Source organism: Girardinichthys multiradiatus, chromosome 18, assembly GCF_021462225.1.
Source record: "Girardinichthys multiradiatus isolate DD_20200921_A chromosome 18, DD_fGirMul_XY1, whole genome shotgun sequence".
Lineage (NCBI taxonomy): Eukaryota > Metazoa > Chordata > Actinopteri > Cyprinodontiformes > Goodeidae > Girardinichthys > Girardinichthys multiradiatus.
The window spans coordinates 29,006,821-29,031,463 of NC_061810.1; the positions used below are offsets into that span (position 1 = coordinate 29,006,821).

Below are 24,643 nucleotides of genomic sequence, written 5' to 3' on the forward strand. Positions count from 1 at the left end.
ATTTAGATTGTACATTTATATGTTTTCTTCTCACTGATGCTGCATGTAGCCCTCACTCAGCTTTGTGATCGATTGCACTCCATCTGCATCATTTCCATATCCCTTTTTGTCTTACAAAGGCAACAAGTGTTTATCTAGACAAACCTATACTCAGGGCAGGCATCTGATTGCTGAGCAATTCAGCATGATCAAATCCATATATTTTAATTCCCATGCTGAAATTTGTATTACATTAATGCTATCTCTGACCTTTAGCTCACCACTAAATTTCTGTAGTATTATACTGAAACATTTGATTTTCCATCTGGTTGACCTTCCACTCTGTATGAGCTGAATTATTAGTTTTTTTGACTCTAGCTGCTCTCATTCTGCCAAGGTCAAGTTTTCAGATTTTGAATGCTTTTTGCATTTCTTTTTGCTTTGCTGGAAAAAAAAAACATTGTGAGCCAGCTGCTATGCCTATGTAAGGCCACTAAAGAGCTAAAACATTTCTGATATGCAAAACATTTACATCAAGTGCTTTAATAGATTATAGGCATTAAGCGACAGCTATTAGCATGACACAGTTAGGGACACTGACTGATAAATAATGGAAATAAAGACATTAATTGCTTAAACTAAGGTAACTAATGTTAGCTGTGATGTGGTTGGCTTGTGAACAGGAAACTAGCAGCAGCAGTAAAGCTGGCCCAGGCAACCCAGGCCAATGGCACCCTGAAGGGCTCTAACAACCCATCCCAGTCCTCTCAACCCTCAAGCCTCTTCCCACAATGGTAATCACCCTCCACATCAGCCATGATGATGATGATGATGAGTTAAAGCAAAGATGCTGAGTCTTTGGTTACTCAAAGTGCTCTTGATCATAATGATGTCTGGTTGGCTTTAATAACAAGAAACTGTAGACTATGTGACCATAAACCAAACCTACAGAAAATCAGAAATAAAATCAGAAAAATACATTTTTGTTAAAATTGTATTCATTGTTCCTGTATCACTGTGTTTCCATGCCACAGATTGTAACTGTGTTATAAGCATGCCCCTTCTCATACCGCCCTGTGTTTTGTGTCTATCTGGACTGTCATGTGTTGATAGTATTTATTATGTTTATGTAAAGGTTTCTTATTCTGTGTAGGTTAAATCTAACTTCATTGGTATAATTTCTAAAGAATGCACATGTTTGCTGTTGTTGTCCCCAGGATGGCCTCTGGAGGGGAAGGCCACCGACATGCTCGCTCCCAAACCATGCCCATCATAAGGGGCAAGAATGCCCTCATGAACCCAAAGCTGCTGCAAATGATGGAACCAGGTAAAACATGGACTGAGATGACTTATGATGCTGCTTTTGGTGGATCAAAATTATATTTGATTCTGTTTCTAGATGGGAGCATTCAGGATGGTGACACGCTGAGTCCTACAGACATTGAGGCCAACTTGTCTACAGAGGTGGCTCTCACCGTGCTGGATGTACTAGAGCTCTTTGTTCACCATCATAAGGTCTGTTTCATGCTGTATAACCAAAACTGCAAAACACAATTTAACATATATTAGTCTTCTGTTTGGAGGTAGCCATTTTAATTTACTCTGTGGATTTTGTTGGCAGGTGAAGGGAAATCTTTGAATGTTCCAATATGTTCTTATATATCCTTTGTTAAGGAAAATGATTTTGTATATTATATATAATTTTTTTATATCTTATGTATGTATTTGTTTTTTTTTTTTTTATTATGTAAAATACATTTCTGCTTTCATAAAACAGAAAAAGTATGAATTGTTTTTAACCAATCCTCCAACTATTTTGTGCAGGAGAATTTATGTGTTGAATGCAGGAAGAATTGTGTTGTAAATTATGGGCTCGTCCATTCAACAGTATATTAGCTAATATTATACTGCCACCTGGTGGCAAGAAAAAGTGTCTCAACAGTGTTCATTTGTGCTGAAATAGTTCAGCCCCGTCTTGTGCTTTTTTTGTTTTCACATACTCCATTAGCTGTTGTTGCAAGGTTAGATTAAGCACATACAGAATGGAAAGGATATAAAGGACCAAACGTACAAGTAGACCATGAAGAAGAGGACTGAAAGAGAAAGGAATACAAGGACTGTGCCGCATGTTTGGTGTTCAAACTTTGCAAAATTAGATAAAAATGTACATACTGTAAATACTGTGAGAAAAGACTGAAGCCAAATTCACAGCTAAAAGGGTGGGCTAATCAAAAGCAATCATGTGGATTACTCATGGCAGAAATATTCAACGAAGAATCAGCATTTGGGGCGAAGTTGATGCAGAAACTATTACCAGGGTCAGTTCCATTAATCTCAACAGTAAATGCACCATTACAGATTGAAATCATCAACGGAAAGTAAAGTGTTGCAAAAAAGTATTTGACCAAATATAATTTAAATGTTTTTCTCTCATTTAAATGCTTCAGATCACTGAACAAATCTTAATGTCATACAAAGTTAACCAGAGTAAATATACAATGCAGCGTTCAAAGGATGATCTCATATAATAATAATTTGCCATCTAAAACTAATAACTGGTTGTGTCACCCTCAAGCGATAACTGGCACTAAATCTCTGATAAACTAGTTGAGAAATTTTGGCCCACATTTCTTTGCAGAATTGTTTTATTCAGCCACATTGCTAATTATGTATATTTAATGTTTAAGATTTCATTTTTCTTATGATTAATTAGATTTTTGTTCTAATATTGATATGAAAAATTGCATTACATTTTTTTCCAACAAATCCTTAGTTCCAAGCTGTTAAATCAAGCACTTCGTGTCATATGTGAATGCATTCTTTACAAAGTAAAATAGCTGAAAAAACATCCTTAAGCTATGGTGATACTCTTTTTTTATGCTTTCAGTTATAATTGCCACATTAACATGCATTTCTCTGTTATTCCTCTTATTCTAATTCTATAGAAGCAGTTACTGCAGGATGAAGGGCAGAACACATTGATGAAGAAGGTGCTGGACACCTTCTTGCTCTTCTTCCAGATCAACCAGTCAACTGCGACCCTGCGGCATGTCTCTGCTGCACTCAGGCTCTTTGTGCAAAAGGTCCAGGAAACCACATTTAAACAGACAACATTTATTTGAAGGATTGTTTTCCTCATGTGATGTTCTTTCCAATCCTACTTTCCTTCTGCAGTTTCCCAGTGCATTCTTCCAGGGTAAGGCAGACCTATGTGGCTGTTTGTGCTATGAGATCCTCAAATGCTGTAACCATCGATCCAGCTCCACCCAAACGGAGGCAGCTGCCTTGCTCTATTTCTTTATGAGGCAAAACTTTGAGTTTACAAAAGGCAAATCAATCGTCCGCTCACATCTGCAGGTCAGTGACACTTTAATTAACAGTAATGAAGGTAAAAGGGTTATTTTATATCCACACTAAGCCTTTGTCACGACTGCAGGTTATCAAAGCAGTGAGCCAGTTAATTGCAGATGCTGGAATTGGAGGCTCACGGTTTCAACAGTCCTTGGCCATTATTAACAACTTTGCCAATGGAGATGTGCCTCTCAAGGTAGCATAAGTTAAGGAGTTACATTATGCTCATATGATTTTGAGAATGATCCTTAAAATTTCTTAAATAAGAAATATTCTTACCATTCCTTCAGAACACGTCATTCCCTGCTGAGGTAAAGGACTTGACTAAACGGATCAGGACAGTCCTGATGGCCACGGCCCAGATGAAGGAGCACGAGAAAGATCCAGAAATGTTGGTGGACCTGCAGTACAGTCTGGCTAACTCCTACGCCAGCACACCTGAGCTCCGACGCACCTGGCTAGAGAGCATGGCCAAGGTTCACGTACGCAATGGCGATTTGTCTGAGGTCAGACATCTTTTATTTCATTGGCTGGTCTCACCTCAGTAACTTATCAAGAACACTTTTACGTAGGTGTCCTAATCAGGATTTTTTTTTTTCCAATACGGATCAAGTCATTTGGGAATTTGTCAATACTGAGGTTCAATTCAATACTTTAATAAAATTAATGCCGTGCGCAGCCCATGTATAGAGAGGCTTCGGCCCTTGACACGGTTGTCCCCTGGTTCAAGTTCTGGCCAATGTGACCTGTGCTGCTTGTCTTCCCCACTCTTCACCCCGTTTCCTGTATGCCTACTTTAAAGAAAGATGAGAAAATAAAGGCCACTACTGCTGCAAAACAAATCTTTAAAAAAAAATATATATATATATATATATATATATATATATATATATACATATATATCAATGCCATGTATGTACTTGAAACCTCAGTAGCTTTGAAGTGCAGCAACATACCAACCTAAATTTCATCAATATTACATGGTCTTGTCATGATTTGTGGATTTGGAGGAGGACCGAGATCCAGACAGGAGCGTTGGAAGAACAACAACGTTTAGTGAATACAAATTGAGAAGGAAGCACAAGGAAAACAGGACAAGGAACTTGGGCAGAGACACAAGCACAACTACAGGGAAGAGTAACAGGAAATACAGGCATGATGATGGCAGGTTCCAGTGGGGAACAAAGGAAACAGGTGAGCTTAAATACTGAGGCAGGGATAGAGAAAGGTCAAGTAAACCATAAGAGCAATCAGAGGAGATTTGGAGCAGCTGTGACTGAAGCAATGCAGAGTAGCTAGAGGAGGGAGGCTAATAAACACAGATGAGCTTAGCAGAACATATTAATAAAAAACATACAGAAAATAAACTGAAGAAAGACAGAATAATATAATAAACAGCATGGAAATATAGTCAAAACACAACAAAATTCAAACACCTCAGAATTGTGACAGGTCTACATTAGTATTATGATTGTGTCCCACATAACTTACTAACCAATGGTGTTCTAGATTGCTGTTTTTCTTTTTTGAAATATTCTATAATAATATATTTTGTTGAGTTTTGGTACTCCAGACTATTCTTGAGACCACATTTTCAAAGTCTTGGTCTTTTAAAGTTACTGTTTGACACCAATAAAACGCTTGGTCATGACATTTCTATTGTTATCTGTAGTTATCATACCATGAGAATCCAATACTGGATCAGTTCAAATCAGAAATCTTTTGTTTCTGAAGTTAAAACTGGCTCGACACATACAGTTGTAGTCTCCAGTAAACTGAGACTTGCTCCTTCTTTCAATGATTTTGTGCAGTGTAGTTAACTAACAAGCAAACTAATTATATTTTTGACTTATCTAGTTCATTTCTTTGTTATATTATTATTTTATCTATTTTTATTATTCTTTAGAATGTTTAACTCTATGTCTTACCTTGGGCTGCTTTGATCTTGAAAAGAGCCATATAAATAAAAACAGATTTTTCCTTGAAAACTGCTCTTAACAGTGTTGCGTGTGTTTTTTTTTCGTAGGCTGCTATGTGCTACATTCATATCTCAGCCCTGATTGCTGAATCGCTGAAGAGGAGAGGTTAGTCCACTCCCGTTGCTTCTTAAACTAAAAAAGCTTTCTTTTGCAACATGGTTTGTCTGCGTAATTGTCTGCACAAAAATCTTTGCATATTGAACATACATTTCTGTGCATTTCTGCTTACATAAGTTCTGCCAGTGTAATCACAGCTTTGTATTCTTTGAACTGAGAATCAACGTTCACATCTAACGCAATCATTGAAACTTTCAGGCATCGTTTCTTCCTAAAATGGTTGAAAATAGTGGAATATGTGTGCATTTGCAAAGTGCAGATGTGTTGGGCAATGGCTAATGAAGAGTGAGGCTCTACTGCCAAATTGTTGTGAAGATGCTTAGTTCTTGATAACAGCCTTTCCTGGTTTCTTGTAGAAAAAGAGGCTGATCTCTGCATGTTTGCATGTACTTCTTTGTCTCTGTTTGCTCCTTTTATCCTGGCATCCACATACAAAGCACGCATCTTATCTTTTGATGAATGTGTCTGCCATCCATTTGCATGCTCTTCACTAACTGAGCCTGTAGCTACAATTGCTTAGCTGTTTTGTGAGCCTCGTCCTTGAGCATAAAAGATGAAAGCAAGTGGATGCCCGTTTTTGTAAACCTGCTGCTCCTCCTCCCCTCCTACCAAACAGGCTACTGGAGAGCCGACAAACCCGGGATGTCCAGTGTGTCCCCTGAAGAAAGCCCTGTCTTTAACTGTAGCTCCTTACTAACTTCCTCTCGAGATCAAGACAGTGAGTTTGTGCGCCTTGGGGCCTGCTGGGTGCAGGGGCTGGGAGTTCTCACATTTCATTCTAAAATGTTTAAATCAAAAGAAGAGCAAGGCTTAAACTATACTGTCAGGGGTTTTTAACACCCTCTCTGCTGTAGATTGTGTCATTCTGCCCAGATTAGGGATCAACATTTTAGTTTTGATTGCAGGTGGCTGGTTTGAGACAAAAAATACGTTCACTGCCTGACTAGTATTGCTTACACCAGTTTTGCTTGATAAGAAAAATCTATTACTGTATTAATCAAAATCACAATGAATGATTTTAATTTTGTCCAAGGTAGCAAAAATGATGCCTGATTATAAAATGTTCTTGTATTTTCATACACGATTTTGCATGTGTTTAACATTTTGTCCCTTTACAACCATAAACTTCAACTTATTTTATTGAGTGGTAAAGCAACAGACAGCAGAGCATAATTGTAAAGTGGAAGGAAAATGATACATGGTTTTCGATTTTGTACAAACAAATATCTGAAAAGTGTGGCATGCATTTGTAGCATGCATTTGTAGCTGACAGTCTTTCTGGTCTAGTCTGTCCCTACCAGCTTGCACATCTGACGATGGACATTCCTGCCCATTTTTTTAACCACAGTCTGATTAGGTATAGAGAAACAATGTATCATTTTGCTTCCACTTCACAGTCAAGCTATACTTTGTGCTGGTCTGTCACATAAGATAAAATACATAAAGGATTGTGGTTTTTAACAAGACTGAATACCTTTGCAAAGAATTGTATGTTAAATTGCCTGCAACACCACCAGCAATACTGCAGGACCTTTGTGGAAAATCTTCAGGTCTGTATATGTTTTAAATTGCGTGTCCTAATGTCAGTTTCACCTGTTTGATACTCTAGCATCATTCTCCATGGGCTGGGCAGCATTTATGTGCATAACCCCCAATGTAAAGGAGGAAGGTGCCATGAAGGAAGACACTGGTACACAAGATACACCATACACTGAGGTCAGTGTTTTATTTCTTTTAAATCCATACACTTAGCAAGATTGTCCTTTATGGATAATAGTAATTCAGTTATTGAAAATAATTGGATTTTCCTCTGATTTTCTTTGCACTTTTTAGGACACTTTGGTGGAGCAGCTGGAGCTGTGTGTAGACTATCTGTGGAAATCTGAGCGATATGAGCTTATTGCAGACATAAACAAACCTGTGATTGCCGTCTTTGAGAAGAGAAGAGACTTTAAGGTAATTTTTGCACTTGTTTTGGGAGTCTGACTGTATTGTATTGGACTGATTTGGACTGCATGACTGCACTGGAATGAATTGGATTATATATCACTTTGAATATGAATTTGAAAAATGTTATAATTTTAAAGTTCCTTGAAATTTATTTGTTGTGAGTTGGTGCCATATAAATAAACTGAACTGAATTGAATTGAGCTGTTTCTATCTAAGTTTATGTGTCATTCTGTATGTCTACAGAGGCTGTCAGAGTTATACTATGACATCCATCGCTCCTACCTCAAAGTGACAGAGGTAGTGAACTCAGAAAAACGGCTCTTCGGTCGCTATTACCGTGTGGCTTTTTATGGACAGGTGAGCGGTAATTAATGTAAAATAAAGGCACACACCTTCATACCATTCTAATATACACAGAATCAACATTAAATACTCGGTGCTCGCAAGGTATGGTTATGATTTCACAAGATACCAATAGGAACCCAACTTCTGAAGCAGCAATTTTGACTGCATAGCTATAATTACAGTATTGTGATGTTGGTAAGAAATTATTTAAGGAATGATAAAAATAACACACATGTGTTAAAATTTCCATTGACTTAGAATCAATGGGATTTTAAATTCTGGGCTCCAGACACTGTCTGTTTAGACAAAAGGAAGTAAAAAATATCTTTACAGTCAGTATCCTTAATTTCTCTGTTTGCTCTTTTCTTTCCTGTTTATCATATTTTTAATCAAGATTGCGGTAAGTTTTGGATACCCTTTAATTTTATTTTCCTCTGTGCTAACCAGTCTTACCTCTCTTGTCCTTTTACCAATAATAACATCTGCTGCTTTTACCCTTTGAAAGGTTGTGTGATGCTTGTTGTGGTCCACATTACTCCCCATATATAGATAACTTCCTGATAAAGAAGTTATTTTTTCCCTAAAAATTAAGACAGGTTGATGTCAGGCCCCTACTTTCGACAGGAAGATACAATTTGATAAACCTTACTTACCTTGGACATTTAAACCCAGTGTTGCTTTAAAAAATATATTCACACTTCCATCCGAAACTTAACACAGAGTGAAGTGCTTTAAAACGATCACAATGTGTGTTATCATGTGCTTATTTGTGGCACCACAGACTCAGGAAATCTGTTGCTTGAAGCTTAAAGTCAGAATAAAGACAGCAACAAGATTTAGTTATATTTGGTTAATTATTTATTAATTTATACATGTGATTTTAGGGCTTCTTTGAGGAGGAGGAGAGCAAGGAGTTTATCTATAAAGAGCCGAAGCTGACGGGATTGTCAGAAATCTCCCAGAGATTACTCAAACTGTACTCTGACAAGTTTGGAGCTGATAATGTCAAGATGATTCAGGATTCCAATAAGGTAAGGACAAATTTTAACCATTTAAAGTTGTCTGCTTGGTATTATTACATGTGGATGCGATTTAAAACATGGGGTGCCCTCAGCAAGTATTTGCAGCCCTGGTAAAGATTTTTAAAATGTCTTCAGATAAATCTTTTTTTGCACTACCACATTGCTTCCACTACTTTTTAAGAATAGTCATTAACTTCATCATTTGTAATTAATGGGGGGAAAAAAACATTTTTAAACAATTATTAGTAAATAAATATAACAATCATTTTGTTCTATCCTCTACTTTTTAGGTCAGTAGTAGTTAAAATCGAAACTAACTTGTACTATAATCCATGACTTCCATGATTTGCCTCAGTAACACAGAGACCCATTAGCAACCCTTCAAAATGGAACAGATGAGAGAACCTGCGACTGTTTAAGACAGATATGTGTTGATCTTCATAATTCAAGCACCCGCTAGCAGAAAATAGCACCTTGCTCAAACATGCCTATATTTATAGTCATAGCAAGAAAAAATGGGTTCAATAAGGTCCCAGTTTATCCCAGTGAGCAGGATGATAAAAGAGAATGAAAAACAATGTTCAAAGATCAATGTGTGAGAATGGCAGAAAAGATTTATATCTTGGACCTTCCTGAACACTACTGGAACTTTGTGCTGTGGTCAAATGAGACTAAGATTGGCCTGCCTGGCAACAAACACTCTGGATTTGGCATGAAAGAAATGATAAATGTCTAATGTTAAGTATCTTAGAGGATCTGCGATGCTAAGGACCCAGGACTCTGGATGATCTATTGTGCAAAGTGGAATGGGTGAACATTGTGAAATGTCATAGGAGAAGATTAAGTGCTGTTCTGTTACCAAAGAGAGTTGTACAAAGTAATGGCAGTACGGTCCTTAAAAGTGGCACTGATAATTTTCCCCACCTAACAAATAGGATCAAAATAGTCTTGTATTTTCTAAAATCTTGACTGTGAAATTATATAACTGCAATAAAAAATGTAAACATTTTGATATTTGTACCCTTCTGTACCACTTTTGCCAACAGGTGGGAAGGTATATGTATATTTACAATTGTCCAAATCTTTGTGCCTAACTTTCATTTAATGCAGGTAAATCCTAAAGAACTGGACCCCAAGTACGCCTACATTCAAGTGACATACGTAGTGCCCTACTTTGATGAGAAAGAGCAGCAAGACAAAAGAACGGATTTTGAGAGACATCACAACATCAACCGCTTTGTGTTTGAGACGCCCTTCACTCTCTCAGGAAAGAAACATGGCGATGTGGAAGAGCAATGCAAAAGACGCACCATACTGACCAGTTAGTATTTGTTTATTCCTTTGCCTATTTTCTTATTTTGATCACATAGTTTTTAAACAAGTGTGATCAGAACCTATGATTCACAGGTCTTGCACATTTTGTTTTACCTTTTTTTGCCTTCACATAGTTTTGTGTGTTTTTTCAAAATTTTAGATTAGAAATCAGAGTACAGGTGCCTCTAATATATGATGCAGAAAGCCTTTGGTAAAGAATACGGCCTTTTAAAGGGCAGGACAAATGCCTGTTAAAAGGTTTACAGCCTACATGTGCATGGTTGACGTATTGTTCCTTGCTGATGGAAAAACTCATGATACAAAAGGCTACCATCAGCCCCTACTATCCCATCGCAAACCCCAATCATTCTGTGCTGGATATTATGCCTTCTTTTATGCTCATCAATATTCAATCCCAACATTAGGCCTATACATTGAATGAAACGCTTTTATGCCTAATGTCTAATGTAAATATGAAAGATCATATTTTGTGAAACCTCAAATTAACGTTTTAACTTCTGTTACATCTTGTTTAATTTTTTTGCCCCCATAACATCTTTTGTTGGTGCACAAAGAAGAAACTACACAAAAGTAGTGTCACATTTGGAAAATGCTTACAAGCCTTTATTAACTGTCTATTTTTGGCAAATTTGGCTAAGGTTGATGTGGCCCTTTTGCATTTCTGTAGCAAGTTCCAGCTTTCCCTACCTAAAGAAGCGCATTCAGGTGGTGGAGCAGCAAAGCACAGAGATGAATCCAATTGAAGTTGCAATCGATGAGATGTCGCGTAAAGTCTCTGAGCTCAACCAGCTCTGCAACATGGAAGAGGTGGACATGATCCGGCTGCAGCTAAAACTTCAGGGCAGCGTTAGTGTCAAAGTGAGTACTTCTCCAAAAATACAAATAGACAAAATTAAGTATTTGGTTTTATAGCTGCTGATTGTCCTTTTCCAGGTGAATGCAGGTCCTATGGCTTATGCCAGAGCATTTTTTGAAGAGAAGAATGCAAAGAAATATCCTGACAACCAGGTCAAACTCCTAAAGGAGATCTTCAGGTAGGATTTTGCTCTCTCTGTTAATATTAGAAATATCATTGTGAAAATAGGACTCTAGAACTTATGTTTGTAACAATGAAACTGTCTATGTGTGGATCAAAATACTTATCCAGACGCTTTGGAACAGTATTTTCAGCAGTGAAATCAGCACAGTGGTTGATTAGTCATTTTCTTTGTTTAAGTTTAACAAAATTAAAAAAAAAATCATCCTACTCAGCAATATTTTGTACAGCCTTTTTCATACAGATGCAGTATCCACTAAGAGGGTGTGACATCAGGACATTTTGATCCATTGCAAAATATTCATGTTGGTGTAGACAGGACCTGAGTTTGTAAAAGTATGAAATTTCTAACTGAAAAAAATGGTCTTTGAATGTAAAAATATGTAACGATTAAACCATTGAAGAGCATGATTTATTTGGAAAATGCTAACATTAACATGTTGCTATCAATAGCAAAACATTTTAATTACACTGAAGTAAGGTATTTGGAAAAAAATCTGTGCTGGTGTAGACAGGACCCGAGTCTGGAAAAGTAAGGAATTTCTAAATCTAAAGTTTGGTCTTAAAAGACTATTGGGGATCTGGAACCAGTGATTGTAACAACCACATCATGGAAAAACACCACCTATTTAAAAAATGCTAATCTTAGCATGTGTGCTAGTATTAGCTTGGCTATTTTCTATGACCTAAAATTAGGAATAAAACTCAAAATAGGTAATGTGCTAAAATTAGCTAGCATGTTAGCCTGTAGTTAAACTATCAACTATACAAATTTATGTCATCATTAGCTAATATGTTAAGAAATAACAAATTGTCTCCTTCTTGAATTGTGCTCTGTAGGCGGTTTGCAGAAGCCTGCGGTCAGGCTTTGAATGTGAATGAGCGGCTCATCAAGGAGGACCAGCTGGAGTACCAGGAGGAGATGAGGGCTCACTACCGGGACATGCTCACTGAGCTGTCCGGCATCATGAATGAACAGGTCTCACATCACAAAGAGACATACCTGTGCTGACTGTATTACCATTTTGTGCCTATTTTGAGTGACTTTTACTTATTTTAGTTTATTTGCATTGCATCTGCACTGCATATCTTTTCATTTGCATTATTTTATCAAACATTCTGCATTTTCATGGATTCCATGGACTTTTGTTTAAACTGCAGCTTATTGTTCTTCTTTTCCAACTTTTTTGCCTTTTGTAGTTTAAAATGGTCTTGTTGCCTTCATCGGCTCCTCTCGTCTAAAACTGTTATGCCCTGTCACTATCATATAAGACACCCAGCTGACTTGCTTAATGCTTAGCAAATTACCTGTTGAACCAGTCAAAGCATTAGTAATAATACACAGATTTTCTTGTTCCAACTTAAGCTTTCTGTTCTTGCTCTTGTCCAGATTCCTCACACAAGACAACCAGGAACGGACCGACACACCACCTACTGAACAGCCTGTAGAATCAGAAATTCCTTGTGCCGATTTGAGCCTCTGCGTTGCTCACTTGATTGTTTTTGATTGTAATCTTGTTTTTCTGCTGCATGGAGCGGCAGATTAGTGGAACTGTTACTGGAGTTTTTTAGAGAAAAGAAAAGAGAAGACGTGTGTAGACCGTGGTTGTGGTAGTCTGTAGTACCATTGTTGAGTTTAGACTGTCTACAAAAGAGGCCAGGCACCTGGACTGTTAGCTATTGTTTGTTTTGATTTTTGACAGATTCTCCCGGCCTGCCAGCTGATTCATTATAAACTGACCAACACACTGCGTATTTGTTCACACACACATGCGCCTTCTCTGCAAACCCCCTTACCCTTTAGAGTACAGTGACCTTACTGAGGTGGATGTGCATTTCTTATGCACAGTTTTAAAATTTTTGTTTACCTATAGAATCCCAAAGTAATTCAAACTATTTAAAGATGATAAATAAATAATAAAGGAATTTGAATATAGGTCTTAAGAACCTGAGGCATTAAATGGACCTCCAGTTACTATCTGAATGTAGAGCAGCTCCACATTGCTACTTTGTATTCTTTAAACATTCTGAACAGATATCGCCATGCCAATTTTCAAACTGAAACAAGAAAACAAAAAGAAAATACATTTTGTAACACTTTTATAATTGAAATGGCATTGTTGCAGTTATTATTTCATGTTTTAAATTGTAAATAAGAAGTATTACTATTTAAAAAAATGTTTGAAATGTCTCCTTTTATAAAATATACATTATATTAATATTTGTTTAGCTGAATTAAAAAAAAAAAACAACTAAAGTTTTATGTATGAGATTTGAATAAAAATTTGTTAATGTCGAAATATTATGAGTGTTGATTAATTTCCCTCAGGATGTCTTTATCTGATATCTGGATGTTACAACAGCATGATTCTAGTGTTATATAGGTTGCAATTAATCCTATTATTCATCTTAATACAGTATAGTCCATTTAGTATGTCATTTACATTCAGTGTAGTCATGTACAATAAGACGATTTTCAAACTAAATCTGTGCCTTATGTCAAGTAATGCCACACATGTGGTCGCCTATTCTGTCTGTATTATTTTCGAGCATTTTTCTGTGAACTCATTGGAATCCTTTTATACCTTCTTGGAAATTGTCTAACAAAGCTGGTCCAAAAGAGTTAACTTATACCCTGTTTCCATGGGTTCTATTTTGGCCGGCTTCACACAGCAATATTCAGCCGGAGCTTGATGGTGTCTCGTAAAAATGACGACACGTTTTGGTCGCATGGTTATGAAGCAAAGCACATGACGCAGTGAGTCAATGGAAACACAATAGGTTTAATGCTGAGTAGAATAACGTTGAGTGGAGTGGAGCCGTGAATGGAAAAGTGGCAAAAGATTTTCATGGAGAGTTCCCAACAAGGCACTTTTTACTGTAGTTCTCTCTAACAGTGAGTTCGAGAGTTTTATTTATCCTTTTTTCATTATGCTTCTTACTGTGCAAATTAGCAATATACTCCTTAGATGCCCTTGTCCTTTAAAGGTCCAGTTGTTTGAAGCTGTTTTGATTATTGTTCTGTCTTGGTCTGACCATAGACACATTTTTGTGAGTTTTGTGAGTAGCCATTTCCCGACTTGCGGGATTTACTCATCTGCTTTTCTTGAATGCCATGTTTTCTTTTCTTTCTCATCTTGAAGAGCTACAAACAAAAAACCTCCTGAGTCATGTCATACACAAGAAAAACTGTTGTTATTTTGTTATTTCTTTAACTGAAATCTAAAATTTTGCTATTGAGACAAAAGATTTGTTAGTTTTAACCAAACATAGGTTTGTTGAATTAGAGAAGAGCAAGAAGAAGCTTCTTCATTCGTCACAGATCGCCAGTTTGAGCTATATAGAACTGCTTGAACCTCTTCCACGGGACAAAACCTACATGTGAAAGTCGGGGCTCCACGAAGGGCTTGACCTGAGAAACATGGAATGTGGGGTGAATCCTCATAGAGTTGGGTAATCTCAGCCGTACAGCGACAGGGTTGAAGATCTTGGAAATTGGGAAAGGTCTAACAAATCGGGGTGCCAACTTCCAGGATTCTACCCTTAATGGTAGGTCCTTGGCGGAGAGCCAAACTTTCTGCCCCACCTGGTACTTTGGGGCAGGGGTCCGTCTCCGGTTGGCCGTTCTTTACTGAATCAGTGACATTCTGATAATCGACCTCCTGGCCTTTCTCCATATTCTTTGGCACCTTAGGGCATCGTTCCTGCTCCTGACCTCATTCTCTGCAGTTTTCTTACCCTTCTCCAGTTTATGAATTGTCTTTCCTGTTTCACTAATATGCTCAGTCAAATCACTTATTTCCTGTTGCAAGTTCTTGTTCTCCCTCTTCAGGGTCTCCAGGTGGCCCAGAGTTTCTTCATAGGAGTTTTTCATTTTGAACATCTGTGTTCAAAGCACACACCTCCTTCAGAGCTCCTTCCAGCTCGACCTGACTCTCTTCATACTTCTGCTTCCACTCTGCAAGAACCTTGTCAAAATTCCTTTGCTTCTTGTCCAGGTTTGCAGCCAGAGCATTAGCTCTCTCCACGTCAATCATCAAGACCTCCACCTCACCCTGTAGCCTCTGTTTGGTCTTCTCCAAAGAGACACATTTCACATTCACAGCCTCGATGGACTCTTCTGCATCCTGAAGACGCTGGGCAAGCTTTTTCTTGGCCTCCTCGAGCTCCTCAGTGCACTGAATGGCATCAGTTTCATACATGGTTCTCCACTGAGCCACCTCGCTGTTAGCCTTGGACATAGCACGCTGCAGCTCAGCTTTGGCCTCCTGCTCCTCCTCATACTGCTCTCTGAGCAGATCACAGTCATGACGAGCCGAATGAACAGCATGATCCAGAGCGTTCTTGGCCTTAATCTTATTAAATACTTCCTTTAGATCATGGTATTCTTGAGGTACCTTGGATAAATCCGGATAGGTCTCCTCAACCTCATTCTCCACAATGACCTCTGTAGCAGCAGACAAAAGGCAGTCAGCGGAACATGACTCAGACCAACCCGGAACTTCTTTTCTCTTCCAGTCAATGTGAGGGTTGTGTTTCTGCAACCAGGAGGCCCCTAGGACAACAGGAAGTTCAGGTGAATTTATGATCATGAAGGTTACATTCTCTTGATGATTACCTCCAACTGTTAAGGTAATCTCCTCCGTCCTGAGGTGTGAATTGTTCATGCTGTGACCATCCAATGCTAGCACTTTACGTGTGTCAGCTGACGGAATGAGCTTTATGTTGTTCTTAATGGCGAATGCTTCATCCATGAATTCAGTGTCTGCTCCTGAATCAACAAACACGGCCCCCTGGAGAGACATGGAAGAGGTTCGAAAATGAGCAGGAAACAAGAAGGAGGAGGCAGTTAGCCGACTTCGGCTCAGTAAAAAACTCCCTTCCTCTGCTGAGCCTGTCCTTTTAGTGGACACCTGAGTGCTAAATGTCCCTTCTCTCCACAATAAAAACAGAGCTTGAATCTTCTCCGATGATCCTTCTCTTCAGGGGTAATCTTGGTTCTGCCCAACTGCATGGGCTCACAAACCTCATTTTCCTCAGTGAGAGGTGACCAACTCCTTCTCTCATGCCAGAGTGCAGGACCCTGAGTTAATGAGGAGCGACCCTCCTCATGTCGCCTCCCTCCTTCTCTCTGCCAGCCGAATGTCAATGCGAGCAGCCAGGTCCTCGAGTTGTTTCAGGGAAGAGGGGTAGTCACGGGTTGCTAACTCATCCTTGATGTCTGCGTTTAGTCCTTGCATAAATGCATCCATCTGTGCTGCCTCATTCCAACGGCTCTCTGCAGCCAACAAATGAAAGTCAATTATACAAGACGAGACAGACTGATCACCCTGTTTGAGGGACAGTAAGCCTCTTGCGGCTTCACGACTTGGAAGAACAGGGTTAAACACTCGAATGAGTTCCTTGGAAAAAGTTTCATAGAAGGTACAGATGCAGACCTGTTCTGCCATTCAGCAGTCCCCCACTGCTTCGCTCTTCCTGCCAGCAGAGATATAACAAAAGCCACCTCAGAACGTTCAGTGGGAAAGGATGACGGCTGAAGCTCAAAACGAATTTCACACTGAGTTAGGAAAGCTCGACACTGGTCTGGGTCTCCCCTGAACATCTCAGGCGGAGATAGGCGCGGCTCCTTTTGTGACGGTGGCGGCTCGGAGACAAGATTGCCAGAACGTAATGTGGGAATTATTTCCTCCAAGCCGGATCCCAACCAGGAAAGGGCCTCATCAACGTGGGTGCGCCACTGTTGTGCTGGCGATGGGTCCATTTTTGGCCAGATTTTGCTGCTATGAATCAGAAAAAGGCAGACCCAAGATTCAGCCAGACACAGAACTGAAAGTTTATAAGGTTTATTCAGCCACAGGAAAACGTCACACAGGTAACACTCCTCAAAGCTTCCAGGAATCACTGAGGCAGAAAGAGGGATTAGTGACTTGTAGTCTCTCCAGATTTTGCAGGGATCAGAAAAGTCACTAACCTGCTTTTGTCTTGAGTAGAACTTGAAACCCAGAGGGGAAACCTCAGTGGGCGGCAGGCGGTGATCTCCACAGCACAGGTAAGAAGTGACTCCAGGCTGAATAATCCGAGGGCTAGGACGGCTCAATAATCCAAGGACAGAAACAGGGTCAACGATCGGAACAAGAGGCGTCAGGCAAGGGGCAGGCAGAGGCATAAACCAGATGCAGGAAACAAGGTCGACAACCAAAATCCAAATAGTCCGACAGGGAGCAGGCAGAGGCATAAATCAAAAAGGCAAGGCAAGGTCAAGAACAATGATCAGACAGGAAGGAACGCTGGATATCTACTCACATGATGACTTTCAAAAATCTGGCACCGTCTGCTTGTCAGAGTCAGTATATATCAGGGAAGATACAGGTGCTTGGCATTCCACAGATTGTACTACACTGCAGCAGCCACCAGGTGCATCTAATCTGCTGATTGCAGCCAGGGAGACAGGGTAGAGCAGACGTGCCAGAATCCTAACATGTAGACTGTTAGACTGTGTAAAAAAATAAAGACACAAATCACATCAGTAATACTGTGCTTCAGCAATGTCTGTGTTGTGGAATTTTCTTATCAAAGTGGGTAGAAGTTGACTCACAAGAAGAGAAAATCCGGACTTTGTCTTTATAAGTTTTATTCAAAGGTATTCAGCGTTTGAATGACTCTGTCACCGAGCAAGTCAGTGAAACAGAGCCCCGATCAACATTTACACACAGTATTTATACCAGAACATGACAGTGTTATCTCAATTTCAAAGAGTCTGTGTTTTATGACCCCAAACCCTTCTCGGGTTCAGAGGTGACAAAGTTATCTAGGAACCCATCTGTCCTTCCCGAGACATCCCCCTAAAGCATGAGTTTTAACCATTAAACGTCTGATAATGGCTTTACAGCTTCCTCCTCTAACACAGATGTTCTGAGGAGTGAGGTAACCTAAAGGTCATACACTTTGGAATGCTTACTAAAAGATTTTCCATTACATCTGGAAAACAATTCTGATTTAAAATAAATTCGGATTTATGTTTAAATATAAATCATATAGAAAAAAAGAACTAGATTGCAACAAAAATTGCAACACTAATGGTGCTCCCAGCCAGACCCATTAGTAGATTATAAATAATTCATACAAAAAGAAATTTAATAATTATGATGACTAGTATGGTTTTTTAACCAAACAACCATTTTAGTAATGCCACTGAAAGTTCCTTCACATATATTTAAATTTTGGCAAAAGTATTGAATAAATTCCAATCACTTTCTGCATTAGTTTGACACTTTGACTAAAAAATTGTCCATAAGGTCAAAAACGAGGCAACATTTAAACAGTTTTATGCTGTCTGTCAAGTATGAATGTTTTACCCAAAATCAATTGTTTGTTGATAAATTTAAGATTAGATTTTATTAGACATGATAGGGTTATTTTTTTATTTTTAAATCAGATTATATTTCATGGAGCATTGAACTAAAAATGAAACTCATACATTTTTAACCAAATATAACATGAAAATCCAGATTGTGCATTATTCCTTATAACCTGCTCCTGGATAGGTTTTAGTCACCTTAACCCATTTTTGGGGGTTGAGGGCTTAACCCAGTATACTAGGTTAAACCCATAACCATGCCAGTTGGATTAGACTTAATCTATCACTGATAGAGGAAGTTGAAGCCTCAATGAAAGTGAAGTAACGTTAATCATTACCTTGCGGTTTCCATGGGATCTAATGTCAGTTTGTTTTTCCAATTGTTGGGTATAATTACTGACCATGCATAAAGAAAGAACAGAAAAGCAGTTGTTTACTTATTTATACTCAGCCTGAGGTTAGGACACTGCACATAGAAAGAGGTTAAGTGGCATTGTGCTGTTGATAATAGGCAGCATACAGTCTCCCGCCTCGGATTCTATCTCGGCCTGATAAGATACCTGACACATTTATATCTCTGTCTCCTCACTCTTGCTGAGTTGTACACCTGAGGTGAAACAGATAGAGTTGCACTGACCCGCTATGATACATTTTCTTCACAAATCATCGTCCTTCCAGCCAGTCAGTGTTCACCTCTTGCTGTGTCACATCTCTCCTGCCTCCTGAGAGCCCCTTTGGCTACTTTGTGAGCCTAAAACTGGGGGTTGATTGGGTTTCTCTCTACTGAGTGGTTTGTTTATGTTTGTCTTGCTCCCTGTAGCCTAGACTCTGACAGGGTCAAGTTGCTCCCAGCCAGTACCATTCACAGCCCTGGTTCAGGCAACAGAACATGGTCCTGCCCTTGGCACAGCTTAAAAAAAACGTAGAAGATAATGTCTCTCCCTGACAGTAATTTATGATTTTAGTTTCTAAGGTATGATTTTAAAAGACCATGGTAAAGTTTTGTTCATATCCCTTGAATGCTTTCACATTACAACCACAAACTTGTCATTTTTGAAAGAACCAACATTTTATTTATTTTTTTTAGGTTTTAAAATAAAGAAAAACATACTTTTTTTTGCATTAAAAACTTAATAGTAAGAAAACAACATTATTTAGTAAATTAAAAACCTGCATTTGTTATTTGCATTTCATGTTTAGCCAGTTATCAAGAACCATTGTGGAAGGTCCAAAGAGCCACTTGTTGCTCCGGAGCCACAGGTTACAGACCCCTGTGATAGACTAACATTAAGTAGCGCATAAATGAGAATTGAAAGGAGAATGATGCATGGCTTTATTATTATTATTATTATTATTAAAAAACTAAAACTAAATAATTTTTTCCAGGGCTTTCCTGTGTTTAGCCAGCTTCCATACTAACTAATAAAAGGATCCCCATAGCATGATGCTACTGCCAACATTTTTCACACTGGAGATGGTGCGCTCAGGGAGATTTGCAGTGTTAGTTTTCTGACACACATATAGCGTAGGCCAGAATGTTTCATCTTTGTCTCATCTAACCAGAACTGCTTCTTTCTGGGTCTCTTACATGGCTTGTTGAAAACTTCTAAAGGGACTTCTCTTAGCTTTATCTCAACAATGGCTTTCTTTTTGCCAGCTTTTCAAAAGGTCCGATTTGCAAGTGCACCACTAACAGTTGTTCTGTCAAGGGATGGTCCTACCTGAGCTGTGAAGCTCTGCAGCTTTTCTGAAGTCACCATGGACCTCTGTGAATAATGCTCCCCTCTCATGGCCTGTCAGTTTAGATGGACTGTTATGTATTGATAGACTTGCAGTTGAGTCATACTCTTTCCATTTTTATATCATATATCTGGAATAGTGCTCCATGATATGTTTAAAGTTGGGGATACTGTTTTATAACCTTTATGACATTCGCAGACACATGGTGGATGGATATATTTTACTAAAAGGAATGATGAAGACATGAAGGAAACAGGAACCAGGGAGACAGCAACATGGAACCCAACAATGAAGGGATAGAAAACAGGAACTTGAGAACAACTGAGGTTAAAAGAACTACATGGTGGGTGAAATAAAAAACACAAACAGGTACTAATTATGACAATTCCTTCCTCCTCTGCTTTGCTCCTTGGTTTTCATGATGGTAAAATCACATTTAATTTGGTGACGTCTTTGTTATACCCAATAAATGATAATTTATGAAGGGATTTCTTTATTATACCCAATAAATGATGATTTATGAAGGGATTTCTTTATTATACCCAATAAATGATAATTTATGAAGGGATTTCTTTATTATACCCAATAAATGATGATTTATGAAGGGATTTCTTTATTATACCCAATAAACAGCCATCTATTAGGTTTCTTCTGGAGGCTCTTTGTTGCACTGAGTTTTCTTTAAGTGTATAGCATAAATGGGGATGAATGCAATCATACTAAACATTTTCCCGATTTTTATTAGTAAAAATCTTAAAACATTCTTTTCCTTCTGCTTCCCAATTAGGCACTAATCTGAGCTGGTCTATCACTGATGGTATACTATCACAAATGCATAACAAATCCCACTGAGGGTTTGTCAAGAAGTTGAATGCGGTGCCAAAAAAAAATCGTTTCTCTAGATGTCCTCCTGAGTTACACTGTTGCATAAGAAACAAACAAAACAAACGAGCGTAACTACCAACCACAAGAACAGCAAATGCTTCTGGTTTGGGTTCGTTGCCATTGGTCTCCAATTAAAGCTCTTGTGTAGAGCGCATTTTTATTTCCGACCCGTGCTTGGCTTTCATGAAACTAGACGCCGGGGCTGATTAATAAAACATCCCCTATTCGGTACTGGCTGATCACCGGAGCTCTTTCAGCTGTATAAGTGGTGAAAGGCGACATAATCTTCCCACATTAAAATCTGGACTGAGATTGAGACACATGCGGAGGACCTAGAGAGACATTCAGCCGGAGAACAACATAAGTTTCAAGGAAGCAGCATGATAAACCCCCAGCAGCACGACCCCCCTCCGGTTTTTGGGAAGCCCTGGTACTGGCAGCGCAGCAGTAGCACCATGGAGAGCACCCGCAGCCTGGCGCAGGTCATCATGGAGATGCGCGACGAAATCAAGAAACTGGAAGCAGAAAACCGAGAGCTGCGGGGGGACTGCGGTCAGCATTCAGTGACGGCAGGAGAAGGCGCGGCTGGAACTGAGCAAGCGGGAATACTGGAAAACCCCTATGGGAGCTTGAGACGGATTGTGTCTGCGCCAGTCCTGGAGGGACAGTATAAAGGTAACGCATTCAATGCATTTAGTTTTTTTTGCAAAGGTCTTTAGATATCTCAAGAGGTCTTTACAATTCCAAAGAGCAAAACGATGGTTCTTTAACATGTACTGGCGCCCTAGTAGACTTATATGCAACATGTTTCTTTTTAAAAATATGTTAGAATTTCAGTATTTATTTATTTAGTTACCTCCCTACTCATGTATCTATGCAGGCTGCTTTAATGTAACCTTTCAGGGAATAATGATAATATTAAAAATTAGGCTTTTTTTTTTACATTGTTTTGTTTGTCTGGCCAAAACGTTTTCAGCTAGTTTAGTCCTTCAGTGTACCTATTTCAATTAGAGTCGTGCTTTTTATTTGTTATAAATAAGGGAAAGAGAAAAACTGTGTACACATAACAGAGAATTTTGCACAGAACCATGTTTAATTGGTTGTTTAGGTACTTAAAAAAAGATTTACTTAGTCAAAAACCTGAATCAGTTCATTTTTTCCGATTTTTTCAAAAACATTACTCTCTCTGACACTGATAACCTGCTGTTTGTTTTGTGAAAGCAGTGTTTGTGATATAGTTATTTTTGGCCTGACATTTATTTAACATAAAAAATGGATTTAGGTCTGGACTTTTACTGAGCCATTTCAAGACGTTAATTTGATCTAAACTATTCCACTGTAGCTCTGTCTGAATTGATCTCCTGCTGGAAGCAGACATTTCCACAATCTCAAATCTTTTGCAACATCAGCTCCTCCAACGTTTTCGTGGCCATCTTAGGTGATTTTTTGAATTTACTACTCCACAACAAAGCATTTTTACCTCAGATATATTTTTCTTACAATGATAGTTACATTTACAATGTTCACAACACACCTTATAAGCATTATTGATACATTACTGAATAACTAATGATATGAGATTAAAAACAACAACAAAATTTAAAATGCTTACTTAATCTTTTTCTTTTTATGTTTGTTTTTTCAGGAAATGCTGCCATGACTGTACGAAGGTACTCCGCAAGCTCCAACCTCTCTGGGTTGACAGTAAGAGAGGGAAGAATCAGCAAGAACAGGCAAAGTAACTCCGGATGGGACAGACTACATGAAGAAATCCAGCATGAGAATAATGTGCTTGGAGGAGCAGAGAAAGCCAACAACCGGCATTCTTTGCAGGAATACGTCCATAAAAACAGGTACAAAGAAAACCTTTGAGAGATGGCATTAAAGCCATTAACATGTTGTGACTGTGGTGAAATATTATTGTGATTTTTTTTTTTTTTCAGGGCCAAGGTAAAAACAGTAACCTTCCTCCTACCTGTTGAGGATATTTACACCAGCCGGCCTGTTCTGACCAAACACCAAGAGGAGTCCAAAATCACCGGTCTGGCTTCTATAGCCGAGACTGATTCTTGAGAGAACCTTAAAAGACTTTGGATGCAGCCTCTGTGCAGCCTCATCTGAGTTTTTTCCTTCCTTAACTAGGTCACTTTAGATTTGGCTCTTAATGAATAAGCCAGGAGACCGATTTTTATCACACCTGACCAAGAAACTGGAGTCTCTGATTACAGGTGTTATTTTCATTTGGCCATGGCAATCTATGCCTGGTCAACAGTGATGAGACACGGGCCCCTCTGCAGAGAGGATCAGGTGTCTGGACTGCTCTCCCGGCCTGGGCTGTGGTTTCAGGGTGACACATGTGGCAGCCTTTTCAGACTCCGCTGTGGTCACAGACTCAGGCCATGTGAGCGACGTCACATTCATTATTTATTCATCTCCTTTTCTCTTTGAAAGGTAAACTGAAATGCATAACCACGACGCCAAGTCAAGCTGTGACCCCTATGTTTCAGTGTTTCTGAAGATCTGCTTTGTAGCCCATCTAAAATAATGGAATTTATAAGTATCACTAACAAATGTGTCCATATATAGGAAGCTTATGTAGTAATAACCAACATGTCTCATCCACACTTTTTCCTGTTTAAAGTCTAAGCATAACACATGAAATGTAAGTTTTTACTTACTGATGAGCAGCCATGTGTTAATTTGTAATTCTAAAAAATATTGTGCAGTTAACGTGCATAAACAAGGTCCTTAGATTTATGCCCCTTTATGCTCCTAATGTCTTCCACACAGCACCGAGATAAGCATTGTCGAATGTATTCAGATTTTTATGGAATGTGCTGAATCCTAATTTAAAGAAAAAGAAACTTATTTATACCAGGTACAAAAACAATACAAGCAATCCACTTTCTTGTATGGAGGTCATGGTGTTGCACCTGTTAAAGCCCAGTTTACAGCTGGTCCTACTGGAGTGAGCAACTGGAGCAACCTCAGGTATACTGTGCCTTGAAAAAGCTAATTCCCTAAATTACATTATTTGTGGTTGTAATGTCACAAAACGTGAAAACAAGGACTGTTTAAAAGAAAGTGTCACAATGCTTCTATAGTTGTATTCCAAGCGTAAAAAGTTAAAATGATTAAAAAGCAAGCGTGTCTTTTAATAGTGTTGTTGTTAAGCTTTACTTTTGTTTGGTAAGACATCGTGGACTTCGTTTTCAGCTCTAATTGTGATAGTGTTTTGCTAGAGTGAAGTAATTTGTGAATTTAAATGAAAAAAATCTGAAATATTTTTAGGACATACATGGGCACAGATAATAGAAATATTTATTTTTTTATTTATTTGGGTTTTGCCATTTTAAGAATAGATTTTAATGTAGTTAGTAGTATACAGGAAGCTTGTTCAAATGTAATGATGTGGTGATACAGGTCAGGGCTTTCATAAGCTTTCGATCCACTCGGCATTTCATATTATCATGTCAGTATGTGCTCTTGATTCCCAAAAAAAACAAAACACATCTTGCTACTTTGAAACAGGTAATATCTGATA

General features: G+C 38.6%; 3 protein-coding genes across 12 annotated transcripts in view; 2 read left to right on the plus strand and 1 right to left on the minus strand.

Annotated features, from left to right (window-relative positions):
- dock10 (dedicator of cytokinesis 10) overlaps positions 1-13,378 on the plus strand; it is a 90,654-nt gene extending 77,276 nt beyond the window's left edge. For 5 of the 10 annotated variants that reach the window (XM_047391811.1, XM_047391807.1, XM_047391808.1 and 2 more), the window contains 19 exons: positions 663-773; positions 1,197-1,306; positions 1,379-1,494; positions 2,925-3,062; positions 3,154-3,336; positions 3,416-3,526; positions 3,621-3,836; positions 5,357-5,414; positions 6,043-6,144; positions 7,036-7,142; positions 7,260-7,382; positions 7,620-7,733; positions 8,116-8,121; positions 8,606-8,752; positions 9,854-10,064; positions 10,746-10,936; positions 11,012-11,112; positions 11,955-12,093; positions 12,505-13,377. In XM_047391811.1, coding sequence (XP_047247767.1) covers positions 663-773; positions 1,197-1,306; positions 1,379-1,494; positions 2,925-3,062; positions 3,154-3,336; positions 3,416-3,526; positions 3,621-3,836; positions 5,357-5,414; positions 6,043-6,144; positions 7,036-7,142; positions 7,260-7,382; positions 7,620-7,733; positions 8,116-8,121; positions 8,606-8,752; positions 9,854-10,064; positions 10,746-10,936; positions 11,012-11,112; positions 11,955-12,093; positions 12,505-12,552 — 2,332 coding nt within the window. In that variant the 3' untranslated portion in view covers positions 12,553-13,377. Of the gene's footprint in view, positions 1-662; positions 774-1,196; positions 1,307-1,378; positions 1,495-2,924; positions 3,063-3,153; positions 3,337-3,415; positions 3,527-3,620; positions 3,837-5,356; positions 5,415-6,042; positions 6,145-7,035; positions 7,143-7,259; positions 7,383-7,619; positions 7,734-8,115; positions 8,122-8,605; positions 8,753-9,853; positions 10,065-10,745; positions 10,937-11,011; positions 11,113-11,954; positions 12,094-12,504 lie in introns of all 10 variants that reach the window. The other 5 variants (XM_047391809.1, XM_047391817.1, XM_047391814.1 and 2 more) reach the window with 4 other exon arrangements.
- A 602-nt stretch (positions 13,379-13,980) lies between these two features.
- Positions 13,981-20,264, minus strand: LOC124884682 (myosin heavy chain, fast skeletal muscle-like). The gene is made up of 2 exons (XM_047392738.1): positions 20,196-20,264; positions 13,981-15,484 (listed from the first exon to the last, which is right to left on the minus strand). The coding sequence occupies exons 1-2, from the start codon at positions 20,262-20,264 to the stop codon at positions 14,972-14,974; spliced, it is 582 nt and encodes a 193-aa protein (XP_047248694.1). The 3' UTR covers positions 13,981-14,971.
- Positions 20,265-21,280: 1,016 nt separating this feature from the next.
- On the plus strand, positions 21,281-24,533 carry LOC124883565. Its single transcript, XM_047390722.1, has 3 exons — positions 21,281-21,774; positions 22,745-22,952; positions 23,043-24,533. Exons 1-3 carry the CDS (start codon positions 21,480-21,482, stop codon positions 23,170-23,172), a joined length of 633 nt encoding a protein of 210 aa, XP_047246678.1. The 5' UTR covers positions 21,281-21,479; the 3' UTR covers positions 23,173-24,533.
- The last annotated feature ends 110 nt before the right edge of the window (positions 24,534-24,643 follow it).